At 41.7% G+C, this 23397-nt stretch overlaps 1 protein-coding gene across 16 annotated transcripts in view; it reads right to left on the bottom strand.

Moving 5' to 3' along the window:
* The window catches only part of LOC103347031 (nuclear pore complex protein Nup133), a 55901-nt gene that overhangs the window by 8212 nt on the left and 24292 nt on the right, over window positions 1-23397 (bottom strand). For 4 of the 16 annotated variants that reach the window (XM_070055900.1, XM_070055902.1, XM_070055901.1 and 1 more), the window contains 6 exons: window positions 22699-22842; window positions 16837-19603; window positions 15293-15393; window positions 9860-10023; window positions 7311-7405; window positions 546-668 (listed from right to left, as the gene is read on the bottom strand). In XM_070055900.1, coding sequence (XP_069912001.1) covers window positions 546-668; window positions 7311-7405; window positions 9860-10023; window positions 15293-15375 — 465 coding nt within the window. In that variant the 5' untranslated portion in view covers window positions 15376-15393; window positions 16837-19603; window positions 22699-22842. Of the gene's footprint in view, window positions 1-545; window positions 669-7310; window positions 7406-9859; window positions 10024-13715; window positions 13886-14483; window positions 14591-15292; window positions 15396-16836; window positions 19604-22698; window positions 22843-23397 lie in introns of those variants that run through there. The other 12 variants (XR_011381652.1, XR_011381651.1, XR_011381653.1 and 9 more) reach the window with 7 other exon arrangements.

The following is a 23397-nucleotide window of genomic DNA, read 5'->3' as shown; positions in this document are numbered from 1 at the left end:
AGGCAGAGGATTAGCCTATTGAGCCACAGCACCAGCTCAGAGAATAATTTGAAACACTAAGGTCTGTTAGTGAAAAAAAGTACCCTGCAAAAGACCAGAGGATTACTTTTGGGGTTTCTCTGCTTTTGACATTTGCTTTACTCCACAATTTAACTTCAACTTTGGAAAACTATAAGTTTCCAACCTAAGTAGGAAAATCATTAATATAAAGTCTATTAGCTAAAATTAGATGGAATATTTTGATCAATAATACAAGCAGCAAGTGTCTGAGTGGTTAGAAAATAGAAATGAGAGCTATTTGGGTTTGTTAATATTAATATGTGTATTAATTTTTAACAAGGAGAAATTCGGGTTTTATTAAGAACATCATAAATGTGTGTGTATTAATATATACATTCAGTTAGCTGATATTTTTCATTTTAGAAACAGCAAATGGCTAAAACTTCATAAATTATTGATCATGCAGACTCTGAATATGGAAACCACTTATTGTGTATCGAGACTCTGAGCTTTAATCTGCTGCAGTCTTGATGGTACTTTTATACCTTAAGAATATTGTTCACGCTGATCACCGCTTCAGCCCATTCCACAGAATCCAGTGCTGCGTCCTTCAAGACTTGCTCCTCGTGCTCCAGTAAACACTCGCAGATAGTATCTACTTGGGACACCTGAGGGGATAAACAGAAGCCAACACTTACAACAAAATTATGATGATGGGTCACAACTACAACCACTCACTGAGTTTTACTCATTACACCAATATACTGAGTTACTGGTGAAAATAAATTTTAAAACCAAGTTATAATCTCCCAACTTCTAAAAGTTGGAGTGCACAAAAAAAATATTAAGGGGCTGGCGCTATGGTGTAGTGCGTAAAGCTGCCGTCTGCAATGCTGGCATCCCACACAGGTTGGGGATGCTTTGAGTCTGGGGGTGCTGACACTGCAGGTGGTGGCTTCACCTGCTGCACCACAGTGCTAGCCCCTTCTTAACCAGTGTCATAATCACATGGTTGAATGCCTCCCCCACCACGTAGATATTTCAATTGAACTGAAATATCTGTTTATAATAGCTATTAGCGCTCAATATAACCTTCTATCACTTTATTACAATTGACATAATTTTATTAGGTAAGACCCCCAAACTAATTACTGGATTATAATAATGACCCAAATTGAAACTTGCTAATTTTTCTTTGAAGAATTCCCTGCTTTTCCAGGTGTAACAAAAATGTTTGTAGAAAAACAATTAGCAGGGACCGGCACTGTGGTGTAGTAGGTAAAGCTGCAGCCTGCAGTCCTGGCAAGCCATATGGGCACCAGTTTGAGTCCTGGCTGCTCTACTTTTGATCCAGCTCTGTACTATGACCTGCAAAAGCAGTAGAATATGGCCCAAGTCCTTGGGCCCCTGCACCCATGTGGGGGATCTGGAGGAAGCTCCTGGCTCCTGGCTTTGGATTGGCCCACCTCCAGCCATGGCAGCCATCTGGGGAGTGAACCAGAGGATGGGAGACCTTTCTCTGTGTCTCTGATTGTTACTCTGCCCTTCAAATAAATAAATAAATCTTAAAAAAATTACTAAATAATCAACCATATGATTTCTTACTCTTCTATTTTGTGTCATTAACACATGAAGACAACATGGCAAAAATGTTATGAAAACTCTTGTTCACAGTTTCAGTCCTACAGTTAAACTTTCCCCCTTTATTTAATTTGAAAAGCACTGTAGCAGGTTAAGCCACCACCTGCAATACCAGCATCCCATGCAAGCACTGGTTTGAATCCCTGCTTCTCCACTTCCAATCCAGCCCCCAGCTAATGCACATGGAAAAGCAGCAGATGACTGAAAGGAGCCAAGAGCCACCATAAAAAAAATGGGGCTCTTGAGACAAACCGTTCCAGAGACGGCCTTGGGAAATGGGGAGTAAACCGGTTCACAGAGAAAGCAGTCAGCTACTAACCAGAGAGACACAGAACACCTGCCTTGTAGATAAGCCCCTTCCCTACGCTTGCTCAAGGTTAACAAAGAAAGCTGCAAGACACGTAGCAACCTATTCCTCTCTCCTAGAGACCCCCTCCCCTAATGTATCCCTTTGACCTAGTACTTTTCCACCGACATTACCACTTTTAGACTGCCATACAAGGCCCGCTACTGAAAATTATCCAATGAACTTACACCAGCCTATAATGTTAATTTTGTGGTTTTGCCCTTTAAAAGCTGTGTGCGATAGCTGCTCGGGGCTCCTCTCACTTGCTTGCTGCTTGCAGCAGTAGGGGGCCCATTTGTACAAATGAAATAAAATTACCTCCTGTTCTATTGCATCGTCTGGTCTGGAGTCTGTGTTTCTGGGGTCGTCACAAGAGGACACCGCTTTTGGGGTCCTACATTTGGGGGCTCGTCCGGGATTTGGGGGACCCCAGACTCCCACACTCCATCGGCCAGACGGAGGTAAGTTTGCTTACTTGTGTATCATTGTAACTGTGGTTTGTACTGTTTGTCCTTGTCTGCCAGGACGATGTGGAATCCGTCCTGGGGCGCCTGTACAGGCTCAGTACTGACTGGACCGAAGAGGGAGACAGACGTGTCCTGAGGCCCCTGGTCCAACCCTGGAGGACGCTCCAGTGGTGGTCTGGGAAGGAGGGAAAGAGGGTGTTTCCCTTCTTCCAGGGGAGAGCCTGGCCAAACGGCCGCTCCCTTCTGAGATTTTGGTTTTGGTTTTGTCTCGGTCTGTTGCTGCGCGGCTTGTGATTTCAGACGTGTCCTGAGACCCCTGGTTCAACCCTGGAGAATGCTCCAGTGGTGGTCTGGGAAGGAGGGAAGGAGGGAATTTCCTTTCCTCCAGGGGAGAGCCTGGCTAGACTGCCGCTCCCTTCTGATAGTTTCGGTTTTGTCTCGGTCTGTTGCCGCGCGGCTTGTGATTTGTGTTCTGTGTGTCACTGTTTTTGTTGTCCTTTATCTCTTACTGTCTCCCCCATCTGTTTTTATTGTTGTGTTTGATTGCTAGATGTATACTTGTATGAAAAATGTGTATTGTATTCTTATAATGTGTTAATTATGTCTACCTCTCAATGCAACTCTAGGGCCAAATGTAAGGACAAATTTTTGGGCTGGAGAGGCTTGTACCTAGATTTGGCTCTGGTAACCAAGAAACTTTGCTGCCGAATGACCTTCTCCTGCTCCTTGGGAGCCTGGCCAGTTCCCGGGGAGGAGGATAAAGGAATGTTTTCTGATAAATAGGTGGGCATGCTTCATGTCTCGGCTCTCTGGCCAAGACCCGAGATGGGACGCACTGCTTGCCTAAAATCTTGGCAATGAGCCACCCTTGTCCTTGGAGGCTTTAGGGGGGAGCCGGAGCAAGCCTCTGTTGCTGCTGTTTCATCCTGGGGGAACACGCAGTCAAGCTGAATGTTAAATATGCCCATAATGATTACATGATCAATTGGCTACTGTGATTGAGGTGTTCTGTGACAGTCCCTTTAATAAAAAATTAACAAAATAGATTAATAACAGGACATTCAGGACCTGACGCTCTGCTTGGTATGTCATTACAAAAATCATCAAGGAGGGCTATGCCTGATAAATGAGGGTGCTATAAATATGGGCAACAGGGACATGTACAAAAATTGTCCAGAAGTCAAAAATCAAAATAAGGCTCTTCCTGGGATTTGCTTCCAGTGCTAAAGGGAAAGGCATTGGGCCAATAAGTGTCACTCCAAAACTGATAAAAAAAAAAAAAAGGTAATTCATTAAAAAACAGAGTTCAGGAAACTGGAAGCGGGGCCAGCCTCAGGCCCTCCCTACAGGGATCAGTGGACCATCTTGCTATAGTATCATTAAAGCAATGGAGCCATGTTTATTGCAACATTCTGTTAATCTATGCTCCTTTACCATCTTTCCTGTAAATAATTTTAGTGTGCACTACAAGGCTTGCAGCGTATTTCTTGCAGATTAAAAGTAACTAAGTCTGTGCACAGCAGACAGCTAAAAAGTAATTTACTGTCACAAATTGGCGTAGTTGGCAGGATCTGCAAGTATGCAAAGCAATGCCTTTCTTTAAAAGAAAAACTGAAGTTGCATGTGTAACCTGCGATGTTCCTGGCTGAAAAGACCTTCAGTTCGCCTCTTTGGTGAAGGAATGGGCTCTCTGCTCAGAATCGAGTGAGAATTGGAATGGCAAGTTACGGAGTGCACAGCCTCCACAATTTATTGAGGTTTTGCTATCAGTGCCGGTAGAAAAGGGGGATAAACTATAGGCTTTGGGAAGGTGAGAATGGATTTTGTTATCTGCATACTGATGCATATGTAAGCAATTGAAAAAAACAGTATAAAATAAATGTAAATTTAAAAAAAAATACTGCCCTTCGGAGTCAAACTGCTAAATAGTGGTAGAAAAATTATATCAAGCTCCTGTACTGCTGCCAGGGCCAACTAAGGTTATTCAGTGTAAACAATACAAAATTCCAGGTGGACATAAAAAAAAAATCTAAAACAGTAAAAAATTATCTTAATGCTGGAGTGATGATTCCCATAATCACTAAAAAGAATTATCTAATTTGGCATGTTAAGAAATCAGATAAAACCTGAAAAATGACTGTGGATTACAGGGAATTAAACAAAGTTACTCTCCCATTGACTGCTACAGTCCCAGATACCATCATTTTAATGTAAAAGGTCACAAACATAAAAGCGTGTTCTTAATAAGAAAAGTTAAAAAAAAAACTTTTAAAAAAATATAATTTATAAAAATTGTTTATCTTAATGGCTGGTTTATACTGGAATGAAAAAAAGGGGGGGGAGAAGAGAAAGGTTTGAGCAAGTTACAGAAGGTGTGAAAAAGTCGCAAAATGTTATGGAAAAAAGAAATCTTTAGTTATTTTCTTTGACATAAAATCAAAATCTGATCCTCTGTTAAAGCAATGAGTTAAAGTAATCTATTATGTTCTCTTGATGTCTCTATTAAATTCTAACTGTTTAAAAACAGCTACAAAAAGAGCAGTGTTAAAATGGAGGGATCCTATCACCAATCAATGGAATGGACCTGATCCAGTACTGGTATGGGACAAGGGCTCCTAAGGGATGGGTTTTTCTATGTAACCAACATGCCTTTCTGCAATTGCTCCCTGGGCCGTGTGGCCCTGATGCTAACATCTGTATTTACAGCAGCGGATAGAGTACGTCAGTGGCGTGCTTTACCTGAAGACTACAATAACAACGTCATCCTAATAGGAGAGGACACTGCCCTTGCCATGGCTGCATCAGTAGTAAGTGTTCCTGGACTGGCTTTTAAAAATAATCGTGGACTATAAAGGCTTACATGTTTGGTGACCAAAGCAATCAATCTTGCTGCTACTGTGCTATCCAATATAGCCAAAGAATTGGATCAAGTTCACTCAGGAGTGCTTTTAAGCCATGCAGCTAACAATTACTTGCTGTTAAAAAGATCATTTAAGTTGTAAACCTGCACCTGGGGGATATTGCTTTAACATTACTAACAATGTGCCATATACAGAGTCTGTTATTGATAAACTTAAGAGTAAAATACAACATATGTTTATTACTAACCCACTATTCATTTGAAGGGTTTCAATGGATTCATTGGTTATTAATGTTGGCTGGACTGCTACTGCTTTTCCCACTTTGTATGGGATGTCTTCCGTGTGTTCTGCATTTTATGCTGACTTCCCTATAGTATAAATGGACTGAGATTCATCATTTAAAACTTCGTACCAAACCTCCTTTGTAATCAAAATAATTGATATTTGGCTGTATGTTTCATCTCTCACCTAATGTTGGGCTGGAATGGTACTCAAAGACGGGTAAGACGCTCAGCATCCTGTACCAACCTAAGACAGGGCTCTAGGCCAAGCTGCCAGAGTTACCGATGACGGGTAAGGACAGAGATGACTGAGGGCAACCTAAGACAGAGGCCATTCTCAATTTAATAAAAAAAAAAATATATATATATATATATAAAAACCCATGGCTGGCCATGGGCCCACATGCTAAGGCCTGGCTTGCTGATCATTGGTATTAGTCCTCACGCAACAGTATCAAGCCCTGGCCACCAGTGACCGTATTGAAACCCCTCATTAACGGCACACAATTTTAGGATTAAAATTAGTTCAAAGAGAAAATGGGGGAATGAAAGGAGCCAAGAGCCACCATAAAAAAAATGGGGCTCTTGAGACAAACCGTTCCAGAGACGGCCTTGGGAAATGGGGAGTAAACCGGTTCACAGAGAAAGCAGTCAGCTACTAACCAGAGAGACACAGAACACCTGCCTTGTAGATAAGCCCCTTCCCTACGCTTGCTCAAGGTTAACAAAGAAAGCTGTAAGACACGTAGCAACCTATTCCTCTCTCCTAGAGACCCCCTCCCCTAATGTATCCCTTTGACCTAGTACTTTTCCACCGACATTACCACTTTTAGACTGCCATACAAGGCCCGCTACTGAAAATTATCCAATGAACTTACACCAGCCTATAATATGTTAATTTTGTGGTTTTGCCCTTTAAAAGCTGTGTGCGATAGCTGCTCGGGGCTCCTCTCACTTGCTTGCTGCTTGCAGCAGTAGGGGGCCCATTTGTACAAATGAAATAAAATTACCTCCTGTTCTATTGCATCGTCTGGTCTGGAGTCTGTGTTTCTGGGGTCGTCACAAGAGGACACCGCTTTTGGGGTCCTACAGACCCAAGTGTTTGCCACAGTCCCCCCAGAGGGAGACCAGGATGGAGTTCCAAGCTCCTAGCTTCAGGCTGGCCGATCCCTGGCTGTAGCAGCTATTTGGGGAGTAAATCAATGGATGAAAGAAACCCCCCCTCTGTTATTAATGAGGATTTGATTCTGATACTTAAATATTTCAAATCCACATAAGAATCTATCACTGTTGCAATATTTTTCACTATCTTTCTAATAATATAAAATCAACTTATGACAATCTAAAGTTTTACACAAAAGTACACAGAAATTCTGAATTAAATCCTGTTTTTTAAAGAACTGGACTTAAAATACTGTGTTACCAAAAATTTTTTTAAAAAAGCTGAAAAGAACATTTCTCCTGAAATACATTATTTTTCTTCTTTTATCTAATCTTCAATGCAGCCTTTATAGTTAGAGCAATAGGCCTCCAAACAGCCCTAGAATACTTTACTTTTAAGTCAGCACAGAAAACACATCACATCCCACATTAAAAAAAAAAAAAAACTCCTCAGTACAGAGGGGGTATTTCCTGTTACACCAAAGAGAGCTGACAATGTAGAGCACAAACATCAAGAGTCCCCACCTCCCTGTGCAGCAACCTGGACCCTTACTTGATGAATAAAGTCCATAAGGAAAGAATGGGCTTTCATCTTATCTTCCAGCTGGTGAAGAATAATCAGTGATGTGTTGCTGAACCCAGGTGCTTCTGCAAAAACAGAGTAACAAAACTGAAACACACAACAGACTGGTCTTAGGATAGTGACTGCTACTAAAATGAAACCTACCACGGGGCAGGTGACTGGCCCAGTGGTTAAGATGAGGCTCAGCCCTTCAGGCTTCCTGGTCTGGCTGAAAAGCCTGTGAGAGCATTTCAGGAATGGAAAGCCATGACAATGTGGCAAAAAAAGTTCTACATGAAGGATCTTTGTGAGACCCCAACGGAAAGAAGTGGCCATCAAAGAAGGATGCACTTTTCTCTGAAGGGAGGAGAGAACTTCCACTTTGTTAATGGCCTTGTCTAAAAATGCTGACGGAGATTGTGGATTCAAAAGGCTTCCATAGCCTAGGCAGCTCATGTCAAGAGCCTCGGGTGGTCACTGATGTCATACATTAAGAGTGTTAACTGTTAAAGGAACAACAGGAGTCACTGGGCACTAACTCTCCATGCAGGAACTTTGTCCTCAATGAGTTGTATTATGAGAATTAAATGTGATACCTATTCCCAGGTTGTGTGTGTGCATGTGTGCAAATTGTTGAAAGCTTTACTTAGTATAGAGTTGGTCTTCTGTGTACAAAGTTAATTGAAAATGATTCTTAATGGAGAATGGGACTGGGAAGAGAAGGAGGAGGGCTCGGGGTCAGAGTCGGAGTGTGGGTGGGAAGGTGGGTATGATAGGAAGAATAACTATATTCCTAAAGTTGTAGATATGAAATTTGCATTCCTTAAAAATAAATTAATTTTTTTAAAAAAGAAAAAAAGATGAGGCTTAGGAGGCCCACATCCCATACTTGAGTCCTAGCCCCGCTTCCAATTCTAGCTTCCTGCTAGTGCACACCCTGGAAAGCAGTGGTGGTAGCTCAAGCACTTGGGTCCCTGCCACCATGGGAGACCCAGATTGAGTTCCTGGCTCCAGGCTTTGACTTGGCCCACTCTGGGCTATTGCAGGCAATTGGGGGAGTGAATCAGTGAATGAGAATTTTCCTTCTGTCTCTCTACCTTTCAGTGGTAAAAATGATTATTCTTTTAAAAAGAAAATATAAAAACAATGGGAAAGTAGCAACCCCTCAACTAAATTATTTATAAAATTACCCAAGAATTCTGAAAATTTGGAGGAAAATTTGGGGAGTTTGATACAATTCTGATGTATTAATTCAAAATGAAGAACATGTTATTACTGGTTTAATCATTTATGTCATCCAAATTTAAAAACTCAGGAACAGTCAAAGGAAGGAGGGGAGTGCTGATGTCTTCTTCCTAAGTCTTGAGCAATGCTCAGAAAACTCACTAAGAAGTAGGGTATCAGGGAGAGGAATGTCCTCAGGAACCCCCAGAGTATCCTCCCTTCTATAGTGGATGGAAGAGTAAGTTGGCAGTCACTAGAGACACTAACCTGCTACACCCCACTTTTACATACTGAGGTTTGCTTACTGCTACTCTCCTGAGAATGTACAATCTCTATCAGCCAAATATACTGATCATGCCAAAATTATCTTTAATAATTTGGGGGTAAATACATACCAAATGCTTACTGATACCACCAATTTAATTCCTTTTTTTAGGGATTTATTTATTTATTTGTTTATTTGAAAGAGAAAGAGTGACTGACAGAGAGGGATCTCCCATCCACTGGTTCACTCCCCAAATGACCACAATGGCCAGGGTGAGGCCAGGAAGTCAGGAGCTTCTTCTGTGTCTCCCACGTGGGTAGCAGGGGCCCAAGCACATAGGCACCTTCTGCCACTTTCCCAATGCAATAGCAGGGAGCTGGATTGGAAGTGGTGCAGTCAGGACAGGAACCTGTAGCCATATGGAATGCTGGCATTGCAGGCAGCAGTTTAACCTGCTACACAATTTCCTTTTAGAAATAAAAATTTTGAGAAAGCTCAGTAATATGCCTCAGACAGAATATAAGGATTTGCTCCAATGTTCCCTCATAGTCTATAACCTAGGTCTGTTCTGAGGCCTCTTCAAAATCTTTACAAGAAAGATTGTAAAAATACTGAATTGGGGGCTGGCACTGTGGTGTAATAGATTAAGCCTCCACCTGCAGTGCTGGCATCCCATATGGGCAATGGTTTGTGTGCTGGCTGCTCCTCTTCCAATTCAACTCTCTGCTTATGACCTGGGAAAGCAATGGAAGATGGCCCAAGTGCTTGGACCCCTGCACCCATGTGGGAGATCCAGAGGAAGCTCCTGGCTCCTGGCTTTGGATCAGCTCAGCTCTGGCCATTGTGGCCATTTGGGAATAAATCAGCAGATGGAACACCTCACTATCTGTCTGTAACTCCATCTCTCAAATAAATAAATACATTTTTAAAACAAAACAAAACTGAATTGCCAATCACTTGAGAAATTTTAAAATGTGCTTTGAGAGACACTTTTAATACAGATGTTACATATTATAAAAATGGTTGTTATACAAACACAGAATATCCTTACCTTCTGGGACAGATTCAGCCCATGGTGGGTCAGAAGCTGGATAGTCATCCATCAGGTCTACGCTGATTTGGGTAACAGCCTTGTCTAGCTCACAATCAGAACCCAGATCAGCGTGAGAGGAAAACAGCTCATCAACCATCATCTGAGCATGACCGAAATCTTTTCTGAAATAGAATTGGAAAACAAAAATATTAAGGGAGGTCAAACATCTTCAAAACTAACTATGAGGGGAGGCTTTGGGGTGCAGCAGGTTAAGCTGCTCTGCCAGTTCGAGTCTCAGCTACTCTGCTTCCCATCCAGCTCCCTGATAAGGCTCCTGGGAAGCAGCAGATCATAGCTCAAGTACTTGAGTCCCTGCCACCCATGTGGGACCTCAGATGGAGTTTCTGGCTTCCCGCTTTGGCCTGGCTCAGCCCAACCCTTGCAGAAAGTGAATTTGGGGAGTGAACCAGTGGGCGGAAGATGTCTCGCTATCACCCTGCCTTTCAAATAAATAAATAAATCTCTTAAACAAAAGACACTAACAACAAAAAATTGTGAAATTAAAGTCCCATGTATACATCTTAGCCTGAAGTGTTTTTATTTAAACTTTTTAATTAAAAGCGAGAAAAATATTATGTACCTACTGATTCAATAAATATATACAGAATACTTATAGCTAAACACTGCACACAGAATGATAAACTAGATCTTAAGAAACAGACCTGAATGTCAGAAAATTAAAAAAGCAATGACAAGTATTGTGACAGGACAAGAACAGAGGACTACGGAGCACAGCAATGTATCAGAGGGGCAAGACCTGCTGGAGGAAGAGACGGTCAATCCAAGCCCTAATGGCTAAGGAAGGGGTTAAACAAGTTGCAGAGAATATAGGGAGGGGTATGCAGATGCACAGAGCTTATTTCCATGTCTAATAGCAAGTAAGCCCGGATCTCTAGAGAGACCTGAAACCAATGGATAGGATGAAATCCTACAAGGAGGGAAGTATCTGGAAAAACAGCTCCCAGAACAACCAAGTAAAGGACAGGTGAGCCCTTAAAAGAAGCAGACTCTTCTAAACTGGTCAGAGACATCAGAGCACAACCAGATGTCAATGAACCAAAGGCAGATTAAACAGAATTCCCATGAAGGAATGAGATAAATTCAGAGGGGGTGGATTATAAAACCAGAGAAGACAAAGCCTTGTAAACTATATTACAGAGTTTGAACTTAATCCTTTTGACAACAGAAAGGTGTCAGGATCCCTTCTAGTTTTCTAGACAATCATGTTCACTGTGATATAGAGAGGTGACTAGATGGCCTATCAGACAAATGTGGTCTTTGTAAATGTAGTAAGTTAAGGGTTAGAATGGGCCCTAAGTCCAGTAACTGGTGCCCTTAGGCAACATGAAGACAGCTACAGTGGGCAGAGGCCAAGTGACAGTGGAGACAGAAACTGGAGTGATTCATCTACAATGCCAGGAATGGGAAAGACCAGCAGCAACCACCAGCAGCTAGCAGAGAGGCAGGGAAGGGTTTTTCCCCAGAGCCTTGGAGGGAATGTAGCCTTGCTGATGTCTTGATTTTGGACTTCTGACCTCCAGACTATGAGCGAATACATTCTGTGGTTTGAACCTACCCCTTCTATGGTGATTTGCTATAGCAGCCACTTATCTACAATGTCATTGACATTCTGAGATGCCACAAATCTGACAGATTTTTAATTAAAGAATAAACACATAAAATAAGATAATCTAAATCTTTGCAGTGAGATTGAACCAAGCAACAAGATTATAAAAATATTAAGTAAGGGCCGGCGCCATGGCTCAATAGGCTAATCCTCCGCCTAGCGGCACCAGCACACCAGGTTCTAGTCCTGGTCAGGGCGCCGAATTCTGTCCTGGTTGCTCCTCTTCCAGGCCAGCTCTCTGCTGTGGCCCGGGAATGCAGTGGAGGATGGCCCAAGTCCTTGGGCCCTGCACCCCATGGGAGACCAGGATAAGCACCTGGCTCCTGCCTTTGGATCAGCATGAAGCGCCGGCCGCAGCGCGACGGCCGCAGCGGCCATTGGAGGGTGAACCAACAGCAAAAGGAAGACCTTTCTCTCTGTCTCTCACTGTCCACTCTGTCAAAAAAAAAATATTAAGTAAGATTTAACAAAAACCCATTTAATGGTGCCCCTTCGGGACCAGAACTACCCTTAGGAAATTATTATGAGGCTCAGTTTCCGTCTTGTTTATGTTTGTTCATTTGTTAATTAATTTATTTATTTTCCAGTTCTGGAGAGGCAGAATCTCTCTCTCTCTCTCTCTCTCTCTCTCTCTCACACACACACACACACACACACACACACACTTTTAATCTGCTGGTTTACTAGGGCTGGGCCAAGCAGAAGGTAGGGGCACAGAGCCTGGAGCCTGGAACTCCACACGTTGTCACCTACATGAGCACCAGGGGCCCAAGCCATCTTCCGCTGCCTCCTGCGATGGAAAAGCAGAAAGCTGCTAGGTCTTGAACCAGCACTCCAATAAAGAATGTGGGTATCCCAAGCAGTGGCTTAACCCTCTTTGCCAGAAGGCCCACTTTGGAGGCACAGTATTAAGCCTTTAAAAGCACTTTCAGTCTAACTGCTATCCCTGTTGTGAGAGTGAGCCACTGTGCATCTGGTAGCACTGATTGGGGTTCTGCATTCACAAGCTGAGGCTGAAAACAAAGGAAGCAAACAGAATAGGCTTCAAACCAAGTGTCTGCTGGATACACTAATGATTCTTCATCTATTCCAACTCCTTCCCCACTCAACATTGAGCGAAGGAAGAAATAGAATGCCAAAAATGTTCAGCAAGTTGTTCAAAGTCTCACTCAGCTCAAATGTAAGGGGTAGAACAATGGCTGGATTCAATTTTCCTGGGTGATCAATCATCTCATAAAGACTGTTCCGGAATACATGGCATATAGAAAACATAACTAGGATCAACTAAAATCTGAATTCAACTCCCTTGAATGCTTTCTCACTGTGGGCTCCACCTTTCAACTTGCTCTGACCAACTGCACACTAACAAATGTCACCCAAGCAGAGACCCAAGGGTACCTATGCACTGAGGCTTGCTCCTGTGCCACTTCTAAACTCTGTGTTATGTAAACAAGCCCAAGGCACATGGCTGTTTTCTAGATGCTACATGTTCAGGGAGTTTTTATCTAGCTTCTCTGATCTCTGTGCTATAGGAGGCTAAGTCATTTGCTGTGAGGAAGGCAAAAAAGAAATGAGAAGCTGGAAGAGATTAGCAAAGGGCTAAGGGGCCAGCGCTGTGGCAGTCGGTTAAGCTTCTGCCTCTGGTGCCAGCATCCCATGTGGGCCTTGGGTTGAGTGTTGGCTGCTCCTCTTCCAATCCAGCTCTCTGCTATGGCCTGGGAAAGCAGCAGAAGATGGCCCAAGGACTTGGACCCCTGAACCTACGTGGAAGACCCAGAAGAAGCTCTTGGCTCCTGGCTTCAGATTGGTGCAGTTCCAGCCATTGAGGCCATTTGGGGAGTGAACCATCAGATGGAAGACCTCTCTCTCTCTCTGCCTGTCCTCTCTCTGTGTAACTCTTTCAAATAAATAAATCTTAAAAAAAATCTTACATAACTGTTTTAATTAAAAAAAAAAGTACTTATAAGATGATGTGTCTGAAGTGAGGGTATCAATGTTACAGTATAAGGAGAGGGTTAGTATGAACTGATTTATCATCATAAGAAAAATGGTTCACTGAAGAAAATCAAAGGTTTTATTTTGTGTGTTCCATTATTCATATGGTGAAATGCCAACTTCATAAGAAACTTTCAACCTAACCAATTTCACAAAGAATTAAGTGTGAAAGCAGCTACTTTATAAACTTACTATGAGATCACTACTAGGAGACAAAATTCCAAAGAGAGAAGAAACCTTCGCTGAATGCCTGAGAGCATGCCTTGCCCTTGAGGCAGAATGTGCTGATGAATCTTTCCTGAGCTTTCAGGGATCAACCAAATTAGTTGGCTTCCCGATGAGGACAAAATAAAACTTCCTCCCTGGGAACAACATCATGAGATTAGTTCAGTTATGCATCTAACAATAGGACAGAGTAACAACAAATGCTTTGATACAGAGAAAAATTATCTTCACCTTAAATAAATCTAAAGAATAATAAAAAAGAACAATATTATTTTCTTAAAATGATTATACTCAGGAGTCCATCCATTCAAAATGAAAAGCTTTGTAGTAGAAAAAAGTTCACCATATATTTTTTAATTCTGACTTTTAAGTTATAGGCTCATAATATTGCATGTGCAACAAATTAAGTATGAGATTTTATGTCTTTGGTAAACCCACAGAGTAGATATTAGAAAATCATCCATCACAGTGCCTCAGAGGTTCAAGCTACTCTCACAAAATGTCTCTGAAAGAAATGAACCCCACTGACTACCACCCAACACTGCTAGCTGAGAGTCCTACGTGAAGAATCTCCTTTGTCTTAGTGTTAAGATCCTTACATTCTTTTTCCTTAACTGTTTTTGATGGATCCCTGGTCTGAATGATCTGTTCAAATCCCTAGATTTGTATTCATTCAAATCTCACTTCCAAGTCAAAACACAATTTTCCAATCAATATAAACAATATCCACCATACCTGCACTGCTTTTAGGAAATTGTAAGTCTTATCACCTCCCAAATCTACAAGAGTCTCTCTAGGTGTCTTCCCCAGCCAGGCTTAGCCAGTGATGGATGAATCCTTCTCTGGTGGCAAATTCACAGTTCATTAGCTTATATGGATGGCATTTAGTCTTAGAGTTCAGTCAGCAAAATGATTTGCATTATGTTCATTAAAAATGTCTCTGATTTTATTAAATGTAAATGATGTTTAAAAATTACTAATGGGAGGAAAGCCTTTTCTTTAATACACAAATGTGTATACATGCTTGGCATTTCATACTACTATGGAAATGCTAACCCATAAAGCCTGAAGCACATCACTACCCTCTACTGACTAGAAAATGAAGGGCAAAGGTAAGAACCAATTGATAGCTTTCTCTTCTATCTCCTTCAAGCTCTCTCAAGAATTGTTACCAGCCAGTGCCGCAGCTCACTAGGCTAATCCTCTGCCTTGCGGCACTGGCACACCAGGTTCTAGTCCTGGTCGGGGCACCGGATTCTGTCCCGGTTGCTCCTCTTCCAGGCCAGCTCTCTGCTGTGGCCCGGGAGTGCAGTGGAGGATGGCCCAAGTCCTTGGGCCCTGCACCCCATGGGAGACCAGGATAAGTACCTGGCTCCTGCCATCGGATCAGCGTGGTGTGCTGGCCGCAGCGCGCTGGCCGTGGCGGCCATTGGAGGGTGAACCAACGGCAAAAGGAAGACCTTTCTCTTTGTCTCTCTCTCTCTCTCACTGTCCACTCTGCCTGTCAAAAAAAAAAAAAAAAACATAAAAAAAAGAATTGTTACCTTAGTAATAGGTGACAGAGAAATCTTCCAAATAATCCATTTCTCTTTGCAGGCCAGACAAGCCCATCCACCTTCATCGACATGAACACTCAGTTGATCAACTAAAGAAAAACAAGAGGGGTTTAAAGTGTGAATAGGTCAAGCTGTTAAAATTTCTTTATATCAAAAAATCTTTTTTTAAAAAGATTTATTTACTAATTTGAAAGGCAGAATTATAGAGAGAGAGGAGGAGAGACAGAGAGATCTTCACCCACTGGTTCACTCCAGAAATGGCCACAAAGCCCAGGGCTGCGCTGGGCTGGAGCCTGGAACCAAGTGTTTCTTCCAAGTTTCCCATGTGGGTGGTAGGAGCCCAGGAACTTGGGCCACCTTCCGCTGCCTTCCCAGCTACATTGGCAGGGAGCTGGATTGAAAGTGGAGCATATGGGACATTGGTGCTAAGGGCCGCAACTTGACCCACTACACCATAGCACTGGCCCCATTCGCCAACATCTTTATTATCATGTGCTTCACCAAAAAAGGTAACTGTCATACACAGCAAATAGTATTCACAGCAAAAGCTAATTTGAATATTCAAAACTTAACAAAATACCAAAACAGATAACAAAGTTCTCTACTTCACTTTGATAGCCACTTTAGAAATACTTCCAAAGGCAAAAAATGTACCTTGGGCTTAGGTTTAACATTCTTTCATTTCTGACTCATAAATCACAGCCTCAGCCATCCTCCCTCTGGGCAGGAGGCCTGTGGCAGTGCCTGGGGAGTCTCAATCCCACCTCCTTACAGGGTCACCAAAAGCACCACCACACTTTCTGTTCAACTTCAATTCCCTTTGTGGGGAAGCAAGCATGAGTATCATGGAAAACTAAGTTATATTTGTTCTTCCTCTGGGAAATTGGTTCATTTTTTTCTCTATACATGGGGAAATTAGTATTTCAATTTCATATAATCAGATAACGTTCTGTGTCTCTTTAGACTATGATTTGTTAATTCTCAGGTTTTCCTTCTAGATTACTGATTCTTGATGTTTATCTCTAATAACATCATAAATATCATAAAAAGAAATTACTTTTCCCAGCATTTTAGGCTGCTACACCGTGGCATGCTAAGTTTGTTATAGCAATATAAGCAGTTTATATAATAAATGACTAACACATCTGAAAAAATTCTTTCATTTTTATTATAAACAGTTTATCTTGCCCTCTATAAGAAACGTAGCAATGTGCATAATTTTTAACCAAGGAACACAAATAAATTCTCACTCACATTAAACATTTCAAAGAAAAATCATGTTCCTCAAAAAGAACTTCCTTTTCAAAAAGGAGTTGCTTAAAGGTACAATAAACTACTTCACTATGAATATATACAAAATACATTCTCTAATAAGTGACAAAAACTAAATTAACCTATTGCCATGTCTGGTAGTAAACTTTCATAAACATGTTAACAGCCCTAGGAATTTAGTTAACTTGAGATTGCTCTCTGCTTAAAGGCAGAATGGTGGAGGACAGGGGCTACAAAACAGAAGAAAACCCTGGACTTACTCTTGGATTTTTTTTTTTTCCTCCCTGATTTTTCTGATTTTTGGAAAGAGATGCACACAGCATCATGTAGAATCTTGAAATCTTCCTGTTTCTATCTCCACACAAGTAGCTCATGGACTCAGCCACAGACTGTTTCATATTCAGCTGGCGACAGATGAAGGACAGATAATTTTTAATTTTCAGCTTTCTGGACCAAACAGCTACCTTCAGCAGGCTTTTCTTTCTTTTTTTTTTTTTTCTTTTTTTTTTGTTTTTTGTTTTTTGTTTTTTTTTTTTTTGTTTTTTTTTGTTTTTTGTTTTTTTTTTTTTGTTTTGTTTTGTTTTTTTTTTAGTTTTAATGGTTCTACTTAAACACAAATGAAATGTGCACAGGAGCTATCCATTTTCTTCACTGTTCAGCCTGGCATTGGGATTGGTGACTCTGATGCCAGCTGGGCTGCTCTCTCCATGATGCCCTCTCCATGATGGTTCATGGAGGAAACACTGAACAATCTCAGCACGGCAAGATTTGTTGTGTAATAGCAACACCTCCAGCTCGTTGACATTGAGGGCTAGTAACTTCCAGATGCCACCAGGAAGCTTTGTTTTCCTATTGTTCCCAAAACCAATGTTGGGGTCAAGATCTGGCCATTGAATCTTCTCTACACCCCGTTGTCAGTACTCCTTGATTTCTGCCACTTATCCTTAAACTCGACATCTTAGTCTGACTGGTGCAGGATGAGCTTGTTGGTCCTCTTTTTGTCAGTCTTAGGCTTCACAAGGTGTCTGAGGGCAGCCATGATACTTTCCTGAGGAGTAGTATATAGTCCAGGTATGATGAGGAATGTGTGACTCCTCTCTATAAAGTGTTGGGTCAAACTGCAAGCAATATTATCTTAGAATATCCTTGAGTTCCATGATTTCAACTTGGTTATCACAATGGTAACAACAGTTGAAGCATTGATGATCATTACCATGTTCATGATACAAAACTGCCAGCTTAGGTGTAGACACCAATGTGCCTAATTTGGCATGACACAATGTCTCTGCCTGTCTTGCCCAAAGGAGTCACCAACTCATTGTGGTGACACAACAGTCTACATAGTCTCTTAGAAACAAGTCATATGCATCGGCAATCTGCCACCAATTCTAAGCACCAATGTGCCTAATTTGGCATGACACAATGTCTCTGCCTGTCTTGCTCAAAGGAATCTCCAACTTGTTGTGGTGACACAAGAGCAGTCAACGTAGTCTCTTAAGCCAGTCATATGCATCTGGCAATCTGCCACCAATTCTAAGCACCAATGTGCCTAATTTGGCATGACACAATGTCTCTGCCTATCTTGTCCAAAGGAGTCTTCATTTGGTGGTGACACAAAAATGGTTGACATAGTCTCATAAGCAAGCCATATTCATCTGGCAATCTGCCACCAATTCTAAGCACCAATGTGCCTAATTTGGCCTTTGTGCAGCACACAAGAAATTAGGAGGTTTTCCAAGCAGTGAATGTGGTCAGCAGTATTCCTCCTGTTGTAAAGGCATCCTGAAATATGCTCGTACTGTACAGGTGAGTGAGTGACAGGATGAATTAAGGATGTAGTGAGGAAGGACACAAACATTTGAAAGCTGGGGCCAGTTGCTGTCTTTGAGGCAGTTGTACTGGTGCTTGTGATAAAATGAGAGGGAATGTGAATGAGCAGAGGGGTAAGAGTAGGTGTTTGGCAGTGGCAGGCCAGAATATGTGCCTGTGCCTATAGGGTTGAAAACAGACATTGAAACAGTACCCATGTGCTCACTTGGACAGTGGGTAACTGTTTCTTCAAAAGAAAAGTGGGGAATAGCTTGCACCAGATGCAACGGGACCCAAAACATAATGGTTGCTCTGCATAATGGCAATGTTCTGCAGAGTGTGTTTCCGATGGAGTGCATCCTGGAGCACTCAGTCACAAATGGATTGGGTGGAGCATTTCCAGGAGATGCAAGCACAGACTTGGAGTCAGTGTGTACCCGGCTGTTGAAACCCCAGTCCTTTCTCTCTCTCTGGAGAGTTCATACATTTGGTGCAACACAGATATTGGCAAGCTGCAGGACATATGTAAGACCAAGCATTCAGACAGAACTAAGATAGTGGTGGTCAAGTTTGTTCAAAGGAAAGTGTGTTATTGATGGTCAAGGTTGTATAAGAAAGATATTGGTGGTCAAATTGTATAAAGGAAAGTGTGATATTGGTTTCAAGGTTGTTTAAGTAAGATGTTGGTGGTCAAGATTGTATAAAGTAAAGTGCAATATTGGTGGTCAAGCTTGTTTAAGTAAGATATTGGTTGTCAAGGTTGTTTAAAGGAAAGTGTGATATTGGTGGTCAAGGTTGTTTAAGGAAGATATCGGTGACAACCTTGACCACCAATATCACACTTTCCTTTAAACAACCTTGACAACCAATATCTTCCTTAAACAACCTTGACCACCAATATCACACATTCCTTTATACAACCTTGACCACCAACATCTTATACAAGCTTGACCACCAATATCACACTTTCCTTTATACAACTTGACCACCAATATCTTTCTTATGCAACCTTGACCACCAATATCACGCTTTCCTTTAAACAACCTTGACCACCAATATCTTAGTTCTGTCTGAATATTTGATCTGACGTTGTCCTGGAGCTTGTCAATCTCTGTGTTGCACAGTGTAACTCCTTTCTATCATCTCAGAATGCTTTTCCTTCATACAGTGCAGGTGATACGTGCTTCATTGGAAACATTCCTCTGCATCATTCATTTCCTATAAAAGATTTGAGAAAGAGTCAGAAATTTCTCCATCTTGAAAAGCTTCCAAATCCTGTTTGCCTATTGTCAACATGAATGCATGCAACACACACACATACACACAGCCACAATCACCACCCACACACACCCCACACACACACGTACAATGTAGATTTTTTTTTCAATCTGCCAAAACATTAAAAGCAATGTTCTATATTTTATGAAACCTGAAACACAGGTAGTAAAAGAAAAATAGGCAAATGGGATTACATCAAACTAAGGAGCTTTGGAACGGCAAAGGAAACAGCAAAGCAAACAGACAATGACAGAATGGGAGAAATATCTACAAACTAGTCAGCTGATAAAGGATTAGTATGTTAGAATAATAAGGAGCTCATGAAACTGAGTATACACAAAACAAAAAATCCAGTGAAAAAATGGGTAAAGGACATAAATAGGCATTTTTCAAAGGATGAACTACAAAGGGCCAATAGATGAGGCCAGCATTGTGTGTAGCAGATTAAGCCTCTGCCTATGATGCTGGTATCCCATATGTGCACAGGTTGGAGACCCAGCTGGTGCACTTCTAATCCAGATTCCTACTAATGCACCTGGGAAAGCAGCAGATCACCCAAGTCCTTGGTCCCCTGCACCCATGTGTGAGACCCAGCTCAAGCTAAGATGTTTATGAACAGCAAAGGAAACACTTGACAAAGAGAAGAGGCATCAGACCAAATGGTAGAAAATATTTGCAAACTATTCTCCTGATAAACCATTAAGATATAAAACATATAAGGGGCTCAAGAAACTGAACCAAAACAAAACAAATAACCCCATGAATAAATGGACAACGGAGATGAAAAGGCATTCTTCAAAGGATGAAATCCAAATGGACAACAGACACATGGACAAATGCTCGGGGTCACTAACCATCATGGAAATGCAAATAAAAACCACAATGAATTTCATGTCACCTAAGTGAGAATGCCTATCATCCAAAAATTAAAAAGAAAAAGAAAGAGAAGTGCTTTTGAAGCTGTGGGAGAAAAGGTACCTAGTCCACTGTTGGTGGGAATGTAAACTAGTACAGCCATTGTGGAAGACAGTATTGAGATTCTTCAAAAATCTGAAAATACACCTATCATATGACCCAGCCCTTGCACTCTTGGGAATTTACCCAAAGGAATGAAATCAGCATATGAAAGGGTCATCTGTACCCCCCCACATTGATGTTTATGAGTGAAGCTGACATCCTTATAGTTTATCATTTGTTACAGCCCTTGTCTACTATTGCACAACAGTGGTCTTTGTATTTTTTTCTGGTTGAGTTCTTCATTGAGTGTAGGATTAAACCTGTGAGTATGAAGTGCATTGAATGTGTGGGGTTGAGTGTTTTGTGGCCACCAGTGTCCCATATGGGTGCTGGTTTATGTCCTGTGCACAACAACTACTAAAGGCCTGGCAAAAAAGGCCGAGATTGGCTCAAGTGTTTGGACTACGGTATCCCATGTGGGAGACCTGGAAGAAGCTCCTGGCTCCTGTGTTGGCCTGGCCCAGCTCTGGCTATTGTGGCCATCTGGGAAGTGACCTACCAGATGGAAGATCTCTCTTTCTCTCCTCCTAATTCTTGCTTTCAAAAAATAAACAATATTAAAAGGGAAAAAAAAACAGGAGGAAGGAGGGAGGGAAAGGAGACAACAAAGGTGGGAGGGATCATTGCAGGCTTGAAACTGAATATATGAAATACATGAAATCTGTTCTCTTCACGTAAATAAATATGTTTAATGAGAAGTTATTTTAATGCTAGCACCAGTACAACAGCTCTGAAGGGGTGGACCAGCCCTGGTTTAATAAATCCCCAAACATCAACTCATATGTGTCCTTTCTCACTATGTACTCCACTCGTTTCTTTCCTCACACAGTTGTAGAGGAAAGTATAGTTCAGGATGTCCTTATATCAGGTAGGAATGCACTTGAAACAATAGAGCAACTCTAATTCTATGCATTGAGCACAGCTCCACGGCATGCCTCCTAGAAACCTGATTTGAGGACAGCTTTCCAATATTTGCTTACATGAGCTCATAGGAAATCTTCATCTGGGCCCTGCTAGCAAAGGGTTGGCCATCTTGTACATGGCAGCCTCACCCTGATTATTGTATTTCACTTGGGCAAATTGTCTATTAAAACACGTTTTAGAAGGAGTCAATAGCCTTTCTGACACTATTGGAAGCATAGAATCTCTCTCTGTCTTTCACACACACACACACACACCGTTTCATATGTGACAAATAATTCAGCCCAATGTGGCCAATGTAGGAACATAAACCTTTCCTAATCTAACATGATGTTGTTGCAGTTAAGCTATTTTCTGATTTTTTTCATTGGGGGTAGAGCACAATTTGAAATTCTACATTGCAGTCATTTTTAGGACTGTTTAAAGTAGACTCCTACTGAATGCAGTCTCCAGAACTTTTTATCAAGCATAACCTACTCTTCACTTCCCCTCCCCCTAGTCTCTGGCAATCAGTATTCTATTTTCTGTTTCTGTGACACTGAGCCCTATGTATACCTTAAATAAGAGAAAGAAATGAACAAAGGCCTTGCACGGGAGTGTAACTAGCCCTGGACCCTGGTCTTTGTCAGCAGTTAAACACTGATCTAAAGCCTGCACTCTTCCCACTGCACACTTCACAAATGTTTAGGCACACTGAGAAGGAACACAGGCCTCCCAAATGGTGTCTTGACGCAGTGGAGAATGCCGGCCCCATCCCCTTATGGACTGCACACGTCCTTTCACTCTGGGCCAGTGTGTTTCAGGATGTGTTTACATCAGGAACAGACAGTGTGGAACAAGCTAGCTGTTAGGACATTTCTGCAATTTCCTATTTCATCGTTCCTTCCATTAGCTAATGTTCCATGGCCTAGAATCTTCTTACTCTTTTTCTTTCTGTTTGAGAATAGCTACCCAAAGTTTACATGAGCACACACATATCACTTTTCAAAAACCATTCTCTGTACTGTAGCTTCAAGTCCCTGTTTGTGCTGTACCATGTTTGAACCCAACACTCAATGTTTAGGATTCCTCTACTGCCCACTTCAACACTGACTCACCTGGCAAGCAGATCTGGATCTCTCTTGAATTCAAATCCCTTTTGTCATGTGGCAGACCCAGGAAATAGAGGGACTTCATGACCAGACTTCATCTGGGCCAATCACTTCTTAAAAGAAGATGCTAGAGGAAGCTAGAATCCTCTCCTGCATTAAAGCAGATGGCCACAGTCAAACCCTCTTTGTCTCAAACAAAAAAATGGATGTTTCGCACATTTGATAAAACAATCTGTACCAAGGTGTCCTGAATCACCAATAAGAAAAAAATCACTCTTTCCTAACCTAACCAACTTGGTATTTTACACGTTATTGGTTTGTAACTATGGTAACATACACATAAGTGTTGACTTGTAACCATAGAAACAGACATATAAGTTTTAGCAAGTATAATTCAGGAGGGCTATTATTACTTCTTTGAATCTGCCTCCACTACATGCCTTATTTGATATACTTTATCTTAAAGCAACAGAAACAGTCCTGGAAAAGAAAGAACCCCTCCCCCAAGTCCTGGTTTTAGGAGGCACCCACACACCGACGCTGAGGCCTGGGTTCCACTCATTGTGTGTTTCCTTCATTCTTCATTCACTCACTCATTAAGCATAAGGATTTCAGGACTGTTCAGGCTGGGGACACAGTGTGGCCCTGGACCTCACAGCTGTGTGGCCCTTTTTCTCAACTTCCTGAGTTCCTTGCTTTAGCTTT

This window comes from Oryctolagus cuniculus, chromosome 13 (assembly GCF_964237555.1).
Source record: "Oryctolagus cuniculus chromosome 13, mOryCun1.1, whole genome shotgun sequence".
NCBI lineage: Eukaryota > Metazoa > Chordata > Mammalia > Lagomorpha > Leporidae > Oryctolagus > Oryctolagus cuniculus.
Note: the sequence above shows the minus strand (reverse complement) of the source record. Positions and strands in the feature narration are given on the sequence as shown.